Raw genomic sequence first — 21477 nt, forward strand, 5'->3', positions numbered from 1 at the left:
AATCCTAGGATTAACTTGGATGGTCAGTTGTATATTATTGTCTGTCTTGTTTCTCAGTACCTTTTCTTATCCTAAGATTAACTTGGGTCAGCACAGGTTTAATTCCAACCCAGGTACAGTACAGATTGGCAAAACCTATAATTGCTTTCCTAAACCACAAACTTACTGTGGTCACAATTCACCCACTGAAAACCGAAAGTTCACCCCATGGGATGGGTAAATTGAGAAACCCTGCCTTACCATCATTACCTCCTCTGGAGAACTTGGAGCCCCTTGGATCATTGGGAGGAAAATGCTGTTTGTATGCTCCATCGCACACAAACACAACACCGCTAGACACAGGCACGAAGCGGAAAAAGAAAGAGAACACTAATAAGCACAAGCGAAAGCACAAAGGAATTAAAAGCCAAAGCACAAAGTTAAAGCACTAAGCACGAGGGAGAGCACAACGGACCATGCGGTAACCACGTGGCCACGAGACACAAAGGGTCGCACTGAGATCAGAGGAGCGTCGAGATGATATCACGATGCGACCAGAGAACTTACTGGAGATCACGACCCAAGCGCGCATGTGGCCTACCTCGGGTTTGCCCACAGGGCACGTATCCTTTCCGCTAGGCCTACCATTACAGAAAATGGGAGTAGGGTAAACTACACAAAACTCTGGTCGTTTGAGAGGAGGTTCCAGGTAACTCCTAAGAAAGTGTTTCAAGGTAAGTCTCTGTGTTGGAACAAAGGCTGTTTTGGATGCCTTCTAGAGGACCCTACCGTCCTGCAACTGTGTCCAGGTAGGTGGTGGTGCCTTACCACAGAACCTGGATGTTAAGGCCCTGTGGAGTAGGGAGTCCATGGTGGACTTCCTCCATCGCTCAGCCCCCCTCTTGACCTCTTCCGGATTAAACAGTGCTGAGCCGTCAAGGGTGGAGTTTTGAGTTTCGTGATCTCAGCCTTGGGGACCTGCCAGTGGAATCTTTCAATCACAGCATCTAACCGCCTAAAAATTGTGTTCACCCACAGTTTAACAACCTGGCGAGTGAGCAATTCTATGGCGCGAGTGCCTAACAAGAAAAAGATTTCTATAGACTTCCTTGTCGAAACCTTAGACCAATCCTTAGTTCGAACATGGTAGCCCATAGATCCCAGCCACAGATTAAGCCACAATCCTTTTCCATGTTTAGGATCTCAGAAGCTGAAAAGGAGGCTAAGAGCCCAGAAAGCCTCTTAAATGAGACTCCCCTTGAGAGAGCCTCTACAGAGGTATCAAGAGGCAAAGCCGGAAGGGGTTCGTCTGTGACCTCGTAGTATCTCCTCCGCTGGACAAAAGGAGGCGGGAGTAGTTTGGAGAACGAGCCGGCTCAAAGCGAGCTGAAAGAACTGGCGATCTGCATGGAGGCCTTCTTTCTGGCTGTCGTCAACCCCTTTAACCAGGGCAGGGCTGCGCTGGCATTAGGCAGTTGTTAGGTGCCATAAACATGACCCAAGACCATGTCTTAGCCCTCCTGGGTTAGCCAACCCACTGATGGCTCTTATACAGGTGAAGTCTTGCCTCAAGGCATATCCTGACTCCCGCTGTTCAGCTCCAGAGCTGGACTTAACCCTAGGGAGGTAGTCATCCTCAAAGTCCATGTCGACATCCCCTTCGTAGCCTTTACACATAGGAGCCATGGGTGGGTCAAGGTCTTCAACTGAGGGAATGTCGCTTGCTGATATTCCTGCTTCTAAGTCTCTCATGCCGGAGATAAAACACATGCCTTAGAGTTCTTGGGCACCATCTTGGTGTCCTTAGACTCTCTGCGAGGAGGCAGGTACTCCTCCAGCAGATATGGTCTGGAAGGTTCCTGCCATTCCGTGGAGGTCTGAAACTCTCTTGCAGGAGGTTCCTCGTCTTCCGGTGGTGGCCTGGAGATGGGTCAATGCTCTGGTAGTGCGACCTTTATCAGTGAAGGCCGGATCGAGGGCACAGGGGTAATCTCCCGCGAAGATCCCAAGCCTCTGCTGGAACGAAGATGGTGGAGGTCAGGGTGAGGCGGAGTTGGTTTTACCATCCTCCTTTTCTGCTTTGTGGTCAGGAACAGTCACTTCTAGCCAGAAAAAGGCCTGCTGGAAATTGGCAACCCCCATTCCCCGCTCCATGGGGTCTCCTCATGGACAAAGCAAATATTGGGGGTCAGGGGCCTTGAACGAAACAGGTCTCCTACTGGGGTCAGTTGGTGGAGCAGAAGAGGAGGGGACAAGGGAACCGACTTATCTTAGGGAATCCAGGGAGTTGAAACCAATGCTGACGTCTGTCTGAAAGGCTGTACTGGGGAGACGAACTTCTGCCCCTGTTGAGTCGTACCCAAAACTGCTTGCCTGACTGCCTTGACCATGGCGTCGAACCACGAAGGTGGTTTCCCCACAGCCACCAGGTCTAGGGTGTCCTTGGAGAGGCCAAGCTGGTGGTAATCGCCTCCTTGGGAAATGCCGTCACGGTACCAGGAATGGTGATCATAGCTCTCATTACTCTTTCTCTCCCTTTAGGAAGGAGCGAGTGCTAGAGAAGCATCCTTCTTCTTTGGGATCCCAGACCTGTTGCAAGGTAAGAAGGAATGTCATTGTGAAGAGAGTCCCAGCACTTCTTCCAAGCACCAGACTACTCGAGAACACCATTTAGTCTCGAAAAGATGCAAACCATGAGCTAGGAACGATAACATCCGGAGCTGGCAAAAAAAAAAAAAGACCGTTAATGTGAGTGGAAGCGAGGATCTCCCACTTCCAGTTGGCATCATGATCAAGCAGAGAGAGAGATCATGTGCATCTTTAGATTCAGGGAGGAGGTTCTCCCAGAAATACGTTAGGCCAAATCTTTTGAGAAGATTCGTGTGACAAGCCCTAGGAAGTAAGTCATCCCCTGTATCAGGTGGATCACCTTTCCCTCAACAGATCAAGCCAAGCCAATATGCTACCATCATCACGAATGAAGGCGTGGATGGAACAGTTGTGATGTGGACAAGGTCCAGCCAGTAATCTTTCTTCCATTAAGCAGTGTCCTTACTAAACACAACAGCAGCTTTGAAATCCATCCTCAAAAAGGCAGAGTGGGTCAACAACTACAAATAGAAGTTTTTTTTACCTTGCTCCTCTTTTTCTTGTTTTGGCCATAACAGAAGAGGAAGAGGTAGGAATATTGCCACTCTTAAGGAAACTGGAGAATGGCTTTGGCCTTCCTCCTCCAGCTAAACCTTTCCTGTCGCACAGGAAACCACACCCTACACTCATCACATGGGAAACCTTAAACACAAGAATGCCCACTAAAAAAAGTTCATAAGAGCATGGGGTCTCTCAGACACATCTGCCATCAACCTCCCAAAGAGCTAGGGGTCTCTCGGACACATCCGACATCAACCTCTCCAAAGTCTTGTCTACTACCTTAAACAAATTTGTATTAACTTAAAATCATCCATCGCAAAGTCCAACTGTCACGGTGAACCAAACCAGAGGAAAAGACTAACCGGCAAATAAAGAGAGATTAACAGCAATAATGACTGCCCTCAATAAACGCACCCACAGACAAAAAAGTGGTTCATCTCACTCAGGCAGGTGGGTGAAAGAGTCCTCACTTACAGTTGTCAACCAACTACCTTGTAAACAATTAACCCATTTGCTACGATGACGTTATTTGGCGTCAAAAACATGCCTGGTGATACAAAGACATCCGGAAATGTCATTTCAAATATTAATAATCAAAATTGTGTGAATAACTTGCATATTGCATATTCTACAAGAGTACTGTATAGCACACAGTTCACACACTCAGGACATTTCACTAAAAAATCTCCTCACCTCCTCCTTTCTTCAACCAAAGTTTTAGGATTCTAGCCTTTACTTCTGATTGTTTAAGAGCTATTTCAGTCTGTTTCTTATTTTACTAGGTAAAAATCACACAACTCCCTCTAGCCAATGGTAATATTCCCTACATGAGGCATTACTTATAAATCAAAGATTACATAATACTCCTTGTGTCAAAGGAAACAAATAGATATTTTCATTACATTTCTGTCTGTGTAAAGTCCATTATTACTGATGAGTAGTTTTATACTTTTTGATGGCTATTTATTGTGGAATTACTTCAGAATAACATCGTTACTTCAATGAATTTAAATTTCTTTTTACACAAAATCAGTGCTTTACCATTTAGGGAAAATTGTATAAAACACATTCCTAAAGCAAATTTTTCAAAAGTTTGCTTCATTTTCTATTGTATTTTACTCTAAATGGAAAACAATTTTGGTTGTTTACAGTAAAATACAATAAAAAGTAAAGCAATCTTTTGAAAACTTTATTCTTTAATCAGAAATAAAACAAATAATTATGGAAATCTAGGTTACTACTGTATAGAGTAAATGAGCAAGTATATATGATGGTGGCAAACCTCGTTTGTATATAGCTACAGAGGGTGGATCCCTTGCCTCTTAAAGAAGAGGTTAAAGTCATTCCAGCTTACGCTGGACATTACTATGAATAAAAATTGGATGAAGTTTGTAAATGCATAGGAGCAAATACAAAAAAAGGATTGTACAAGGTATCATTAATTCCATAATGACTTGCAGGCCTATGCAAATAAAATTAGTTTAGTGAACAGTATTCTTTTATACACAATGAACTCTGCAGAAATAATATTTCCAAAAATAACCAATCATATATTTCATTGACACCAGACTACAAAGCTATATACCACACTAGTGTAGAAGAGTATTAAGTTTTGACGGCCAAAGTTTTTGCTAAAGCTAATAAAAAAACAAGGAGTATACAGGAACTACTTTCTTGGGATCGAACAGGTTCATATACTGTAGCTCATTTCACATGATAAAAAAAAATTGACATAACACAAAACTTAAATAAATGGAAATTTTTCAAAACAGAAATATTGAAAAGTAAAAATAACAACAACAAAGGACCATTTAATACACTTACCTAAAACCTGATGACACCATTCCAAAGCATAAATTACACACTTGGCACGCAAGCCGTGCCTTCTCGCTGGTGTTCGCGAGCGATGTCTCCAGCATCTATTTAAAAAATTAAACAAAAGTCAATTCTTATTCATTAATCAACATTCTAAGTGCATTATGAGTGTAATCACAATTTTTTCCCATGTTGCCTAACACCACATTTTCTAATTATGGTAAAACTTTTTAGATATGCTAACTGCTCAATTATAAGCTACTTTAAACAGACCACTTACCAAAAAATTTATTTTTTCAAGCTTCATCCTTAGCGTTAGCGCTTCAAGATAAAAAAAAATAGATCTTACCTGATGAATTATATAAAAGATAAAATTAAAACTTACAACGAGAATAACAAGTGTACCTTGCATTCTAACTGACTGTTTTATATCTTATCTAAGCTCTTTCCAGAAAGATACCAAACATACTATAGCTTTGAATGTCTCCAATTTTCAATAGCAACTTAGAAACAAATCCTTTGCCAAAGACTTGTGAGTATGCATATTAGAATTAAGATAGCTTCTCAAGTTGAAGATCATGTTATTTGAAATTAAAGACACAAAATAACTTTACAGGTTATTCTATAACATGATCCCTAAATATTGGAAATAAATCATGAAAGAAGATTACTTGCAATAAAAAGGCAGAAGATTCTAGGTAATTGAATCCTTTACATGCATAAACAGAACTAACCACAAGGATATGGATGGTTGCTTGACATAAGCACATTAGTTAAGGTGCTCTCTTTAGGGCTCCATTCAACTATAAAAACTGAGCTATTACACCACTCTTCCATTTTTGGTGTTTGCGTGCAGGAGAATGTTAGAGAAGAGGAACAGATTCAGGAACGGATCAAAGAGAAGCTGTGAGATGGGGAGGAGTGAGGAAGATGGGGCTGTGGAAGGAATAGAGGGAGAGAAGGTGAAGATCTTGTGTGGTCATTATTATTGATATGTTACCCTTTTCTGCATTGCAACGCTGTTACTTAGATGAATTTTCACTGATGTAGGTGGCATCTGTTACAATTTTTCCGTTACATCAGTACTGAGCTGTAGTGCACTTTACCACTATACATTCTATATGTATTTTCTACCTTTAATTATACGTCTTAAACTCAGTACTGTATAATGATATTCACTACAACAATGCCATTTTTACACAATGTGATCCCAAGAAGGTTTAAGCTTTGTTGTGATTTAGAGGTTACTTTAACAATAAATTGAACAGCTTGCAATATTCTGATAAAATTATTCACCAAAGCTTAGTATTAGTGAAAAAAAAAGTGTTACTATTGTACATCTGAAATTATGAAAATGCATGACACTTAAAAAAAAAAATCAACCTTTCTATAAATGCTTCTTCTAAATCATCCTTATTTTCAACATTCTCCTATGATAGCAAAATTGAATGATGATAAAACTTCCTACATGAAAAGCACTTGATTAAAATGATATATAAAAATTTTCTTACCTGCAAAGCCATTGACACAGTAACACTTTCAAGTCCAGAAAGTGAGCTACTGAGAGTATGCCACCATGGATCCGGTTTCCCCGTAAACGTTCGCCCACAAATGTTGCATGTTCTTGAATTGTTGGCTTCATCAGGGTCCACATTTCCATCTTTGTTCCCCTCAAAATTGACTTTTGTAGAGATCACATCTGACACGGCAGATTGAGGATGACTAGAACTAGCACCATTATTCTCTAATAGATGGTGGTGGTGTCTTTTTGGAAGCAAAACATTTTTCTTTTTCCGATGTGTCTTTGACGCCGTTACTTTATCCCCTGGTTGATGACTGCTGTTATTCATCTTGTTACTGTCTTTCGATGGACTTTCTATCTTCATGTCCAGTACGAAGTTACCGTGTTCATCTTGTGAAATTCGAAGGCCTTCCTCATCCTCCACTTCAGCATCAACTCTGGTAACTTCTGCTCTACTTCTGACATCTGGATCAACTTTGACATCCATATTTACAGAGGCATTACAAACATTATCACTTGTCATAATTTTGTAACATTCAGCAAGCGCAGGTGGCAAAAGTTTTGCCTGAAATACAAAAGTATACCCAAATTACTTTTGCTACTTCAAGTTACAGTAAAATATATAACAAATTTTAATCTAAATTTTATAGTTTTGAAACATCAACTGTGTTACTATCATGATGGGGAGAGTAGGTTATCCTTTGGTCTCTGAGCTGAAATTATTCCTAATAAATTGTGCTTGAATGGAGTTTTGCCCAGATTGAAAACATTTTTGAGGGATGAGTTTTAGAATGTATATGTGCTAAATATTTTGTATGTAAAGTCTGAATAGTTTAAGAAAAATAATCAAATTAATTATTCCAATATTTACCTTACATTCAGGTGATATTCATTCAACACCATGGCCTTCCACCATCTTGGATTAGAGTTCTCTTGCTTGAGAGTACACTTGAGCCCACTATTCTATCTTATTTCTTTTCCTTGTTTTTTTTCATATGAAATTATTTTATTGTTACTGTTTTGTTTAATTGTTAATTACTTCTCTTGTAGTTTAGTTATTTCCTTATTTCCTTTCCTCACTTGGCTATTTTCCCTGTTGGAGCCCTTGGGCTTATAGCATCTTGCTTTTCCAACTAGGGTTGTAGCTTAGCAAGTGATAATATTAATAATAACAATAATAGTAATAATAATAATTATAAAAAAAGGAAAGAATTAAAATGAAAGATGAAATCATTTTTGCTTCTTGACATAAACAAGACTCTTAATTCTAGCAATAAAAAGGAACAGGAGAACTGATAGGAGAGTAAAGTGTCCTCTAAAATAATTAATTGAATTACATAAAAAATCTCAAATCTAAAAATAATTTGCATTTTTTTAACGACAAACCAGAGACATTTGATAAGAGTATGAATTCAGCGAAGCTCGAATGGCCGTTAATCTTCTTAAAGAGCAACCGTTACTTTGACCTTTGACATAATATACTGAGGCAAGCAGTGTAACTTCAAGGACCAAGGTTTGTATAGGTATACCTTGACCTATACTGCCAATTAGTTCCAGGAGAAGAGACTCAAGTCGAATTTACTCGTCCGAATTTACTTGTCACTAGGCTAAAACACAAATAACGATTTCCAGCTCTATATTTTATTTATAAATGCAGTTTGAATAATATATAGTTAATATAAATCTACTTCAAGCTTAGACATTACAAAATAAACCGAGTCTGCGGGCTCTTTATTACCTCCACCAATGAAGTTGGAAGGAGGTTACGTTTTTGCCCTTGCTTGTGTCCTTGTTTGTGAACAGCTTCCTGGCCCCAATTATGATCGAAGAGCAATGCAACTTGCAGGGATTAACTGATATGTAAAAAGCTGGAAATTCTGGAAGGTCAAGGTCAAGCAAAATGTACAACTCACATATTCAGCCATAAGTTTGGACTTCGTTGTCACAGACTTGAAACTTGGTTCAAATTTCAGCGTATGAAAATACACATCAATTAACACATGTTAAGGCCAAAGGTCCAAGTCAAGGTCGTGCAAAAGGTTGAGAAATAAGCTGCCGCAGCGGAGGTCTGCACTCTACTGAGTGCCCCTCTAGTTTGTGAATGTGATTTGCTAAAAGACAGTATAAAATTAAATTATTCTACAAGGTTAAATAACAAATGAAGTTAAAATCATTATACAACAGTATAAAACATTGTTAAATTTACAAATTTTTACATTAATTGTTTGGTTACATCACGTACATAGATGGCTTTAGATTGCCAGCATCAACACCTGATTCTAGCTGTTGTTGTTTGATACACATTAATAAGAAACTGGTCGAGAGTCCCTTGAACTGTGGTTTTCATTTCTTCAAGGATTACTTGATATGGAGCAAAAGTGTATCTGTTATTATATTCAAACATAATCGTGATACCGTCACAACTTTAAAAATAGCTGACAACAAAACCAAAATAAAACATACTGGTAATTGCTATTATCAAAATACACCTTGAATATAATTGGTAATGGAGTAGTAAAAAACAGATTAAATCACAGTTCAGCTAACATCCTTAACATCGAGAACCAGGATTCTTTTAGACATCTTTCAGTAAATATACGTTATGTTGTCAGCTCTAAGTTACAGATCAGCTGACGAAATCGAATGACGTGTTTCAAGCCCCGCCTATGATTGAATATAGATTTAAGGGAATCGTCTGCCATTAATGACAAAATCGTTAAATATCCTAGGATTTCTATAATTTCAACATATATTATTTGTCTTATTACCCTGGTGATTCTGTATAAATTTTATTGGAATTGGACAAAAATTATTTTGTTTATGAATAAAAATAATTTTTTTCTTCAAAATATACTGCATCGAATTAAATATTAATTGCTATGAACTATGCTAATGAGTGTGGAAATATTGCTGAGGAATTTTCTTTATCTGCATTTTTTAATACTGTATCTATATATTATTTTTTTTTTTTAATTTGAAAATTATAAAAAAAATTTAATAACCTTACAATTTAAATTCCTCAGCCCAAATTATTGCGTTTTTATTTCTTTTTCTAACGATGTCTGAATTTGAAATTATGATAGAGGAAAGTAGTTTTGAATATCAATAACTAAGAAGCCAAGATATCGGCCCTCGAAGTTTTGCAACAAGACTACAAAGAAACATATCATTATATCACCAATAAATACTATTTCCATGATCAATGATGACAAGAAACTATTCTCAATTACTTTAAAAATAATTATACTTACTTAATATATAGCATTCTCTGCTAATTACCGCAAGCATGGCCCAAGTAACCCCCCCCCCACATCCCAAGGGAGTACTACTCACTCAAGGTGAGGGTATCAGGAGGTGCCAACTCCCGCTTTGTTGCTCAGTTCAGATACTCAGATAGGATTCTTCTTTTGCTTTTAGGCATGATAAGGATACCACTACAGTTCACAAGCAATATAAATAATAAGAAAAAAGTGACCACACCAAGAGCTAAAGGCTCAACAATTCTTTTAACTAGTGGTTTCTGGTATTCACTGAGACAATGAGAGAAGGTGTTGAGCTGCCAAACTTACTATCAATAGTGTCATTTTCCCCTATTTTATAAGAGTAGCGTACTTATCATAAGTTACCATGAGTTCGATAACATGGTGTCTGGTTACTATGATGACCCGCGTAGTGCCATAAACCTCTAGCACAAAAAATGCAATAACTTGGCTAACTATGGCAGACTTAGTATGATACTTTCCCACAAGACTTGTGGTGCAGTTCACTTCCAAAGATTCATGATTTTTGATATCCCAAAGTATAACTATGAAAATTAACGCAGGACCATCCCCCTTAAGCAAAGTACTGTATAGGTTTACTTTGGGTGTATACTGAGTAGAATGTCAATAAATGGATATAATGAATGTAGGCTAACTTTTTATTGTTAAATCAATGAACAATACTAATATGAAATACATAAGACATGAAAATTATATTCTTTTATAGAAATGATAGTTGAGAAAAAAAGTAATAAAATAAGAAAATACAAATCTTGTCGTGTGTCAACACTTTGCACTAATAAAATTTTTAGATGACGTGGGTGGGACTGGAGTCAGAGGCTGAGAACGCTATGTAGTACGTACTTTCTGTGAGATTTGAACACGTATGCCAACATAGAAATACACTAAAACAGACCTTACATAATCATAAATAAGGACTAGAATTGCGAGTGTTTCAGTTGACATGTGAGGATCCCTATGTCTCTAAGCAGGGGGTGTAGGGGGGTCTGAGTAATGCCTCAGGGTAGCAAATGTCACCATTGGCTAGAGGGAATTGTGTGATTTTAAATGGTAACAAAAACAGACTAAAATAGCTCTTACACAATTAGAAATAAAACGCTAGAATCCCAGAGTTTGATGGTTGGCTGAAGAAAGGAGGAGGGGCTTACGAGTATATAGGGGAGAGGAGGTTTTTAGTGAAATATCTTGATTGTGAACTGTTTGATATACTTGTAACATCATCACAGTGAAAAAAGGGGTCGTGAACTCGAACGGCCGTAAGTCACTTAGGTTGTAAGTTGACGACTACCTGTAGACTGCTAAGGCATAAGCATTCAACTTGTCCAAGGGAATGTTGGTGGGTGCCCTCCATTGCTTCTGATGGGTTTGGGATCTGTAGGCTAAACACTGGAAATCCTTTGTTCGGCCAAGTGGCAAACATGTTGACAAATGGGTAACCCCAAAAGAGCAAGAAGTTTTTCTGACATGCAGGGTAGTAGAGACCACTCTGATCCTATAACCTAGCCTTGGCAGATGAGCTTGTCTACAAGTGCTATTTCTCTACTCTTACAGGTTTAAATGCTACTCATGAATGGCAGAGGAAAGAGACAGTGACAATAGCCTAGCAAGCATGACAATGCCCTAGAGACTGATCATACATACATATGACCAGCACCTAAGCTAGGACCAGGGAGGGCCCGGCAATGGCTGATGATGGATCAGCAGGTAGATCTATAAGCTCCCCTAAAACTCCCATCCTTGGCTCACAAGGATGATGAGGTTGCAGACACTAAAAGAAACTATTGAGCTTGTTCAGGACTCAAACCTCAGTCCAGCAATCGCCAGGCAGGGACATTTCCCATAGGCCACCACAACCATGCAGACAGCTCTAATGCGTTGTTGAACGCCCAAGTGTGAGCCAACTTCAAAAACTGGCAGAGGGACTGAGACAGTTCTACTTGCTTGTTGATGTAGGTTACTGCACTAGCGTTGTCACTCATGTATCGAGTTCCCTCAAAAGTTTGCAAGGCTCAAAATCTATTAAGTTTGCAAGACTCAAAATCTATTAAGTTTGCAAGGCTAGAAGTACTGCTCTCATCACCAATGGGTTGGTGTACACGAGATTTCCATCGTACCATCCGTGTCACACGATCGTACATAGTAGAGACATTTCAGTTTTTTTATATATTATGCTTGTATCTTTGCTCTCCCCTTGCACTGATAGGGACCTGAAATAACATGTCTGTTTTTCTCACCATTAACTGTTAACCGTTGCGGTTATCGGTTGAACATGAAATTGCCTGCAATGTTTTTATGCCCTTTTTGCCTTGAGTTTATGTATATATGAACGGATATTCTGTAATAAAGTTACTCAGTTGCTTTCATCCTGCCTTTGAGTCACAACCTTCTCTCGGCTCGTTACATTGGTGACCACGGAAGTCGACTCGCTCCTCCCGCCTTCCACCGCCCCTCCGTCATTGGTACTATGGCGGACTCTACGGAAGTTGGTGCCGCCCCATTGAAACTTTCGTCGCTCGCCAGCGGAGAGGCGCTTGCTTGGTTTCAGCGTGCAGAAGTCCAGTTCCGCATCAAGGGCGTGACTCGCTCAACCACCAAAGCAGATTATGTTCTCGCGGCGATACCCGAGGACACCTTCCTGGAAATATCCGACTGGCTTTGTGAACAAGGAGACACGCCAATAGCGTATGCCGCCCTCAAAACATACCTTCTGCAGCAGTACTCGCCGTCGCCAGCCGCCCACATAGTAAAGCTTGTTCAGCTCTCCCAACAACCATTGGGGGACCAAAGGGCTTTGCTTGCCCTCAGGGAAATGACCAGTATCGCTCGCCTGCAACCTGCCGCAGATGGCTCTCCTCGTGAAGTGAACCTACTTCGTGCCCTTCGGATACGCCGTTTACCCGAACCTATATGCGCTGCCATAACCGATGTCGATAGTTTACCAACAAAAGACTTGATGACCAAAGCCGACACCCTTATGGACAGCCACTTCACGACCTTCAAGACCTCTATCAACGCCTCCACTCCTGAAAAAGAGGACTCCTATTCAACGTCAACTGAAGCTGATGTGAATGCCGTAGGACATACACGCCTACCCCGTGACGAGTCGGAGCGGCGACAAAGCCACCCACTACCCACCACTCGCTCTCGCCCAAACCAACGACTTCTACAGCCACTTACTACCGCCAGTTTTGCTACTACCACTACACATTCGAGCAGCCGCGAAGAAATGTGCCAAGGATTGTCAGTGGCCAAAAAATGTGTAAGAAGGCCATAGGTCGTGGCGGTGGCCTCCCGTGTTTCTAATCTTTTCTTTTTACATGATGCAGGAACGGGCATGCTATTTTTGGTAGACACAGGTGCTCATCGTTCTCTTTTGCCAAGGGAACTCTTCAGGACACGACGTAGTCTGTCTATGTCTGCCGACGTCCGCCTGGTAGCTGCCAACGGATCTGCGATACCCACCTACGGTTACGAGAACCTAACATTATTGTTTGGAAACGGTAAATTTAATTGGAAGTTTCTCGTTGCTGACGTCACATTGCCAATCGTCGGCGGGGATTTCCTCTCTCATTTACACCTTCTGGTCGATGTCGCCCACTGACTATTGGTCAACGCAGACTCGTACCTGTCGACACCTCTTCAACCTGCCCCCCTCCACCCTCGCTCTCCACATCAGCGCACCCACGGATGCCTACGCCCACCTCCTCACGTCGTACCCGGAAGTTTTCCGTCCAGAACTTTGCCAAACGCCCACAGCCCCTGCCAAGCACAGTATTTATCACCATATCAAGACGACGGGACTCCCAGTCTTCGCAAAATTCAGACATCTGGCACCGGAACGATTGGCAGCCGCCAAACAGACGTTCGCCGAAATGGAGGAAATGGGCCTTTGCCAAAAGGCCTCCAGCCCATGGTCGTCACCCTTACAAATTGTTCTGAAGAAAGATGGCTCCCTCCATTCGTGTGGGGATTACAGGCGCCTGAACATGCAAACAGAACCGGATCACTACCCCCTCCCAAACATCGCCGACGTGACCTACCTGCACAAAGCGAAGGTTTTCTCCACGCTCGACCTCCTGAAGGGGTATTATCAGGTGCCTATGAACCCAGAAGACATCCCCAAGACCGCCATCACCACTCCGTTTGGTACATACACCTTCAATTACTCCTGTTTTGGCCTTTGTAATGCTAGGGCCACTTTTCAACGTCTCATGGATGGCACCTTAGGGGACCTCCCCTTCTGTGTATGTTATGTGGACGACATACTGGTGTTCTCTTTCTCAAAAGAGGAACACCTCCGTCACCAGCGCATTGAGCTCGACCGCCTGCAACAAAACGGCCTTGTAGTCCGGTACGACAAGTGTACCTTTGGTGCCAACGAAGTGTCGTTCTTAGGGCACCACATCACTCCTGAAGGAGTCCATCCCCTCCCTGAGAAGGTAGCAGCTGTTCGGAACTTCCCCACGCCCTCGACCGTCAAAGCTCTGCAGGAATTCCTGGGCATGATCAACTATTATCACCGTTTTCTGCCAGCCATTGCCGCCACTCTTGCTCCCCTCTATGCCTCCCTCAAGGGCAAGGCAAAAGACCTGAAGTGGGGTCCACTTCAAGAAGCGACCTTCTGGAATGCAAAGACGACCCTATCAATCGCTGCAGCTCTCACTTTTCCTATCCCACATGCCCCTCTACTTCTCTCCACTGATGCCAGCGATGTCGCTATTGGTGCAGTACTCGAACAGGTGGTCAACGGTTCGCCCTGCCCATTGGCCTTCTTCAGCAGAAAACTGTTTAAGGCAGAATTGGGTTATTCTACCTTCGATCGTAAATTGCTGGCGGTGCACTTGACTGTCCACTTTCGCCATTTCTTAGAAGGTACTGTACACCCTTCGTCATTCGCACAGACCACATGCCTCTGGTGCACGTCTTCACTAGACGGTCTAACGCCTGGTCCGCCCGTCAACGCCGACATCTCTCCGCTGTGGCTGAATACAATTGCACCCTTCAACACGTCCCTAGAAAAATGAATCCCGTTGCTGATGCCCTGTCAAGAAACACGTTGTCTGCCGTTCAACTGGGATTAGATTACAACGCCTTGGCTGAAGCCCAACGACAGGATCCAGAGTATCAAGCATGTAGGACATACTGCACATCCCTCCGTTGGGAAGACATCCCCCTCGACGACTCCAACACCACCCTTCTCTGTGATGTCAGTACTGGTAGACTGCAACCTTGGATTCCTGTTCCCATGCGCCGACGGGTGTTTGATTTCATTCACGGCCTTTCACATTCCTCATGCCGTTCTACTGCACAGCTGCTGAAGACGAAGTTCATTTGGCACGGCATTTCTAACGATGCTAAGGATTGGGTCCGCGCCTGTACTTCTTGTCAAACTTCCAAAGTACATCGACACACGGATTCAGGAGTGGGCACCTTTCCTCAACCTCAGTGTCGTTTCGCCCACATTCACGTCGACGTTGTAGGCCCTCTACCGACATCACAAGGACATCGTTACCTGTTTACTGTCATGGACCGCTCCACTCGTTGGCCTGAAGCCATTCCCATGGAAACTGCAACGTCTGCCTCATGTACATCTGCCTTACTCTCAGGATGGATTGCAAGATTTGGTATCCCTGAGCATATTACTTCTGACAGGGGTACCACTTTCACCTCTCAATTGTGGACATCATTAGAAAATCTCCTGGGCATCACCCTACATCGGACAACTGCCTACAACCCCGCTGCTAATGGAATGGTTGAACGTTTTCATCGCACCCTCAAAGCAGCTTTGATGTCCCGCTGCAAGGATTCCAACTGGTTTACTCAGCTTCCCTGGGTCCTCCTGGGACTAAGGACCACTCCTAAAGATGCTCTCGACTTCTCGGCAACTGAAATGGTGTAGGGTGACCTGTTGGTCGTCCCTGCAGAATTTTTTCCTTCTGCAACCTCCTCCGACGATCTCCAGCGTCACGTCGTGGGAAAATTTACTCCATGCCGCCAGACTTACAAGCCCCAGCGAAGCATCACATACCGACAGACTTGCACTATGCAACGCACATCTTCCTATGCAACGACACTAGTAAGCCACTGCTAACGCCCCCTTACACAGGCCCTTTCCTTGTGTTCCAACGCAGTCCGAAAGCATTCCTACTAAACATTTGTGGCAACGAAAACTGGGTCTCCATTGATCATCTAAAACCTGCTTATCTCTTGCCAGATGACAAGCCTACAGTTCGCCTCTCTGGATCAGGGCGCCCTATTTAACATATACAGTATGTCATTTTTAGGGGGGGGGGGAGAAGCCATGTACCAATCGTGTGTCACACGATAGTACATTGAAACGACATTTTCTTTTTTTTTATACATTATGCTTGTATCTTCGCTCTCCCCTCGCACTGATAGGGACCTAAAATAACATGTCTGTTTTTCTCACCGTTAACTGTTAACTGGTGTGGTTGTCGGTTGAACATGAAATTGCCCTTTTTGCCTTGAGTTTATGTATATATATACGGATGTTCTGTAATAAAGTTACTCAGTTGCTTTCATCCTGCCTTTGAGTCACAACCTTCTCTCGGCTCGTTACACCGTTAAGGGCCACGATTCTAAGGCGTTCTTGTTCCTTAGGTGTCCACCCTATTTGGATGCACCTGTAAACAGCAGCATTTCCGGAGGTGGAAGTCGAGCGGGAGTTCCCAGGTGAAGTTTTTGTCATTCAGCCAAGGCAAAAATAAAGTCTTGGTTTAATCCACCGGACCAACCTTAAGATGGGGGAAACGACAGCTGCTGACCAGTGACTCACCAGAAAACACTGCAGCGATTACTGGTGTAGGTCTGCTGGAGGGGCACAAATTTCTCCAACAAAATATGGCCGAAAAGATGTTGCCATTGATGAGCTGGAAGTCATTGAACAAGAAATGGTTAGGCTACTTCACTGAGTCAGTTGATCTAATCATCTGATGGGAAGAATCTCGTTGCTGCCGAGCTCATCAACCTTTCCAGATGCTCCATCCTTCTCTCAGGCATAAGACTTGACTATTCCTGATATATTACAATCCTCGGAGCAGGGGAAAAAGCAAGAAATCACTCTTGATCCTGTAGTAACTGCCACCTCGAGGACGACAGGATCAACCAATCATTGAGATACTGCAGAAGACAAGTCCCATTCAATAGGCCCAAACTGAGACAAGTGAATATCATCATAAACATTTAGAGAGGAGAAAATAGTCTGAAGCACAAGAGAGAGGTCCTTGTAGGGTATGAAGAGGGTTGTCAAGAGCAGGCACAGCGAGGGTGGGTTTATAATACTCCCCTCTCAAAGGGACTCTATTAGAGCGGGGGCTCCTTTTCCCTGACAAATTTCTCCAGGGGATAAAGTCCTGGAAAAAATCGAAGGTGACACAGAGGGTTTCGTACCAATGTTGGGAAGGAGCTAAAGTGTTTCCTAAAATACTCTTCCCACTGTACAGGAGACCACTCCTTACACTCATCACAGGGGAATGATTCCAAACAGTCATGCCTCACACAGAAGTTACACATTTAGAGAGGATCAACGTCAGTCTTGCTCTTGTAACATCCCAGCTAACCCGGCAAAGTTGGATGTCTGCTCAAGGACACAAAATCAGCCATCTACAACAAGGTAAATATTGTGCTCAAAAGAAACAGGATGCAGCAAGGTGTGTCAGTTCACCACAGTGGCCAAAGTCAAAGTGAGGGTTGCTCGATTTTTGCTAATATGTAATTATGTTTACCCTCTTAAAAAGCTTAATGGTTGTTCCACCTTGGCTGAAGTCCTAATCTTATCAAAGGTCGAAGGTTTGTATTACATGGAACAAATTTCGGATGATCTCAAATCTTATGTGTATAAGACTTAAGAGGATAATCCAGAAATCAGGATGGGGAGGTGTATGGAAGAGGAGTTGCTTTGAAAGTTAGACGGTGATAATTGTTTCTTAATTTTTCTTTTTTTTTTTAATAGCCACGTGTGTACCGGTTGGATTGGTCACTTACAAGTACAGTACAAATGCATACGGCAAAGGGTTGATGTAATTTACAACTTCTTGAATTTCCTGAATCTACTGATGACCCCATTGTCAAGCATTTGAAAGATCTTTATCCTGACATCGCAATGGCCATCTACTTGTTAGTCTCTGCCCTGACATGACAGGTTAGTCTGTATTCTGTCACCAGCAAGATAAGTTATATTTTATCAATAATCCCACTTGCCTTCAGGCCTGCCTCAAGTGATTCAATATATTTTTATCTTTGCAATCTTCACATAATTTTTAGAATGAAAAAAAAATTAATTGTATAAAAGAATTTTTAGAATAAATTCTGGACATTTAAAAGGCTTTTTGATAAACTGGAATACAGTTTTTTTGAGGTGGTGTGCTTTCCCTTATCTAAATTGTTAACCATATTGCACAAGCCTGCAGTGAAAAAAGAAGTACTGATAAGTTTTGAAGATAGAAAGAATTCAGTTTCACTAATTAGAAATTTTGTTTAATGGACACTGAAAACATGAAATTTACTACAGCTTGTCTAATGTGTGAGAACATTCAATATTTCTTTATAGATGTTAAATGTAAAGTTAACTTACAATTTCTGCAGCATGTTCCTCAGGAGTTGCTCTATGAATTGGCTTCATCTTTTTAGACATCTTCCCATCTGCTGCAGATTCTACTGAAGTACCTTTCGCAACCTTGTTCTTGTAATTCCTGCGTATGGTATAAAAGCAGTTATTGCAAATAAACCGTTTTGCCTTTACTTCTGGTGCTATCCGACGAGCCAAGCCAAGAAACTGTAGAAAAAAAAGTAGAAAATATTAGTTGTCATAATTTGTATTCCACCTATCTTTACAAATGAATAACCCGATAAAATTAATTTTTTACCAAATCTGGTCAATAAACTGGATACAACACTTCTCTAGAAATTCACGTTAATGTTAAGTATCTTTAAATAATCTGTTACCAAATCTGATCAATAAACTGGATACAATACTTCTCTAGAAATTCACGTTAATGTTAAGTATCTTCAAATAATCTGTTAAGTTAATGAGATTCATTTTAGTACTGTACAATCTGGGTTATAGACTATTCATGACCTTATACTATTGCTTATTACTTCCTAATCAGCAAGTTGAATCGGTGGTACTTCAGAAGTTCACACTTGTCGCAAATGTATTCATGGTGAAAAGGCGGACATTAAGTCTCTTCAGAGATTTTGTGATATATCTATTTTAACCCTTTTACCCCCAGGCTATTTGGAAATTTCCAACCCTTAACCCCCAGGGGGTTATTTTTTCCCAGCACATTTTGCAGTATATTTTATTTAAATTGCTCTAACAGGATTAATTTTTGTCATAGAGAGGTCAGGTTGGTCTCATTCTCTTGGAAAATGCCCGAATTTTCTCAAAAAATTACAAAAATCTGAAAAAAAAATTTTTAATAGCATTTTTCCCAAGGACGTACCGGTACGTCCATAGGGGTAAAGGGATGGCTTTTGTGAAACGTACCAGTACGTCCTTTGGGGGTAAAAGGGTTAACTTTGTTACTAATCTTGAGATACAGTACTCTACTTTATATTCTTTATTCATTACTTCACAGAGTTGATTTATTTCATTATTTCCTTTCCTCACTGGCATCATAGCATTCTGCTTTTCTAACTAGGGTTGCAGCCTAGCTAGTAATAATAATGAGAACATAGCCGACAGATCTAATAACAAAGTATGACGATCACCCGATAAGAATGATAGCGCATGTGATGACACAAGAATACGTATTTAGACTTTCAATTGTAAATGTAAATTAAGATTATATTATTTCATTGATTTATATATGCACATTTATGTTAGATTATTTTGAAATACCCCTTACTTAATATAGTAGTTTTATATTTAATGTTTTAAAGGGTGATATCAACACAAGAAATTATGACAATCTTCTCTGTAATAATACTGCAAGTGTAAGAAACTACAAAATGTTATTTTCCTTAGTAAAATAAATTTTTGAATATACTTACCCGATGATCATATAGCTGTCAGCTCTGCTGCCCGACAGAAAAACCTACGGGCGGAATACGCCAGCGATCGCTATACAGGTGGGGGTGTACATCAACAGCGCCATCTGTCAAGTAGGTACTCAAGTACTCGATGTCAACAAAGAACCAATTTTCTCCTCTGTCCACTGGGTCTCTATTGGGGAGGATGGGCGGGTCCTTTAATTTATGATCATCGGGTAAGTATATTCAAAAATTTATTTTACTAAGGGAAATAACATTTTTCAATATTAAACTTACCCGATGATCATATAGCTGATTCACACCCAGGGGGGTGGGTAGAGACCAGCATTACATGTTGACATTATTATGAGCTAAGTATTCCGTATTTTATTTTAGCAGTTATTCAAAATAACAAACATAAAATAAATAAGTACCTGGTAAGGAAGTCGACTTGAACAATTACTCTGCCTTTTTAAGTACGTCTTCCTTACTGAGCCTCGCGATCCTCATAGGATGCTGAGCGACTCCTAGGAGCTGAAGTATGAAGGGTTGCAACCCATACTAAAGGTCCTCATCAAAACCTCTAATCTAGGCGCTTCTCAAGAAATGACTTTGACAACCCGCCAAATCAAGTAGGATGCGAAAGGCTTCTTAGCCTTCCGGACAACCCAAAACAATAAAAAAACATTTCAAGAGAAAGATTAAAAAGGTTATGGAATTAGGGAATTGTAGTGGTGGAGCCCTCACCACTACTGCACTCGTTGCTACGAATGGTCCCAGAGTGTAGCAGGTCTTGTAAAGAGACTGGACATTCTTAAGATAAAAGACGCGAACACTGATTTGCTTTTCCAATAGGTTGCGTCGAATATACTTTGCAGAGATCTATTTTGTTTAAAGGCCACGGAAGTTGCGACAGCTCTAACTTCGTGTGTCCTTACCTTCAGCAAAGCTTGGTCTTCCTCATTCAGATGGGAATGAGCTTCTCGTATTAACAGTCTGATAAAATAGGATAAAGAATTCTCTGACAAAGGCAAAGATGGATTCTTAACTGAACACCATAAAGCTTCAGACGGGCCTCGTAAAGGTTTTTAAATAGAACTTAAGAGCTCTTACAGGACATAATACTCTTTCTAGTTCATTTCAAACCATGCGATAAGTTTGGAATATCGAACGATATTGGTCAAGGCCGAGAAGGCAGCTCGTGTTTGACTAGAAAACCAAGTTGTAGAACATGTAGCCGTTTCGGATGAGAATCCGATGTTCTTGCTGAAGGCATGAATCTCACTGACTCTTTTAGCTGTGGTAAAGCATATCAGGAAAAGAGTCTTAAAGGTGAGATCTTTCAGGGAGGCTGATTGAAGCGGTTCGAACCTGTCTGACATAAGGAATCTTAGTATCACGTCTAAATTCCAACCAGGTGTAACCAAACGACGCTCCTTCGTGGTCTCAAAAGACTTAAGGAGGTCTTGTAGATCTTTATTGTTGGAAAGATCTAAGCCTCTGTGACGGAAGACTGATGCCAACATGCTTCTGTAACCCTTGATAGTGGGAGCTGAAAGAGATCGTTCTTTCCTCAGATATAAGAGAAAGTCAGCTATTTGAGTTACAGAGGTACTGGTCGAGGATACGGATACTGACTTGCACCAGTTTCGGAAGATTTCCCACTTCGATTGGTAGATTCTAAGGGTGGATGTTCTCCTTGCTCTAGCAAACGCTCTGGTTGCCTCCTTCGAAAAG

The 21477-nt window shown here is 41.3% G+C and overlaps 1 protein-coding gene across 5 annotated transcripts in view; it reads right to left on the reverse strand.

The window, feature by feature from the left end:
* Window positions 1-21477, reverse strand: part of LOC137642739 (uncharacterized) — a 69594-nt gene that overhangs the window by 15735 nt on the left and 32382 nt on the right. For all 5 annotated transcript variants that reach the window (XM_068375572.1, XM_068375575.1, XM_068375574.1 and 2 more), the window contains exons 4-6: window positions 18341-18541; window positions 6456-7031; window positions 4954-5048 (exon numbers count right to left, since the gene is read on the reverse strand). In XM_068375572.1, the coding sequence (XP_068231673.1) occupies window positions 4954-5048; window positions 6456-7031; window positions 18341-18541 (872 nt within the window). The remainder of the gene's footprint in view (window positions 1-4953; window positions 5049-6455; window positions 7032-18340; window positions 18542-21477) is intronic.

This window comes from Palaemon carinicauda, chromosome 6, assembly GCF_036898095.1.
Source record: "Palaemon carinicauda isolate YSFRI2023 chromosome 6, ASM3689809v2, whole genome shotgun sequence".
NCBI classification, from domain to species: Eukaryota; Metazoa; Arthropoda; class Malacostraca; order Decapoda; family Palaemonidae; genus Palaemon; species Palaemon carinicauda.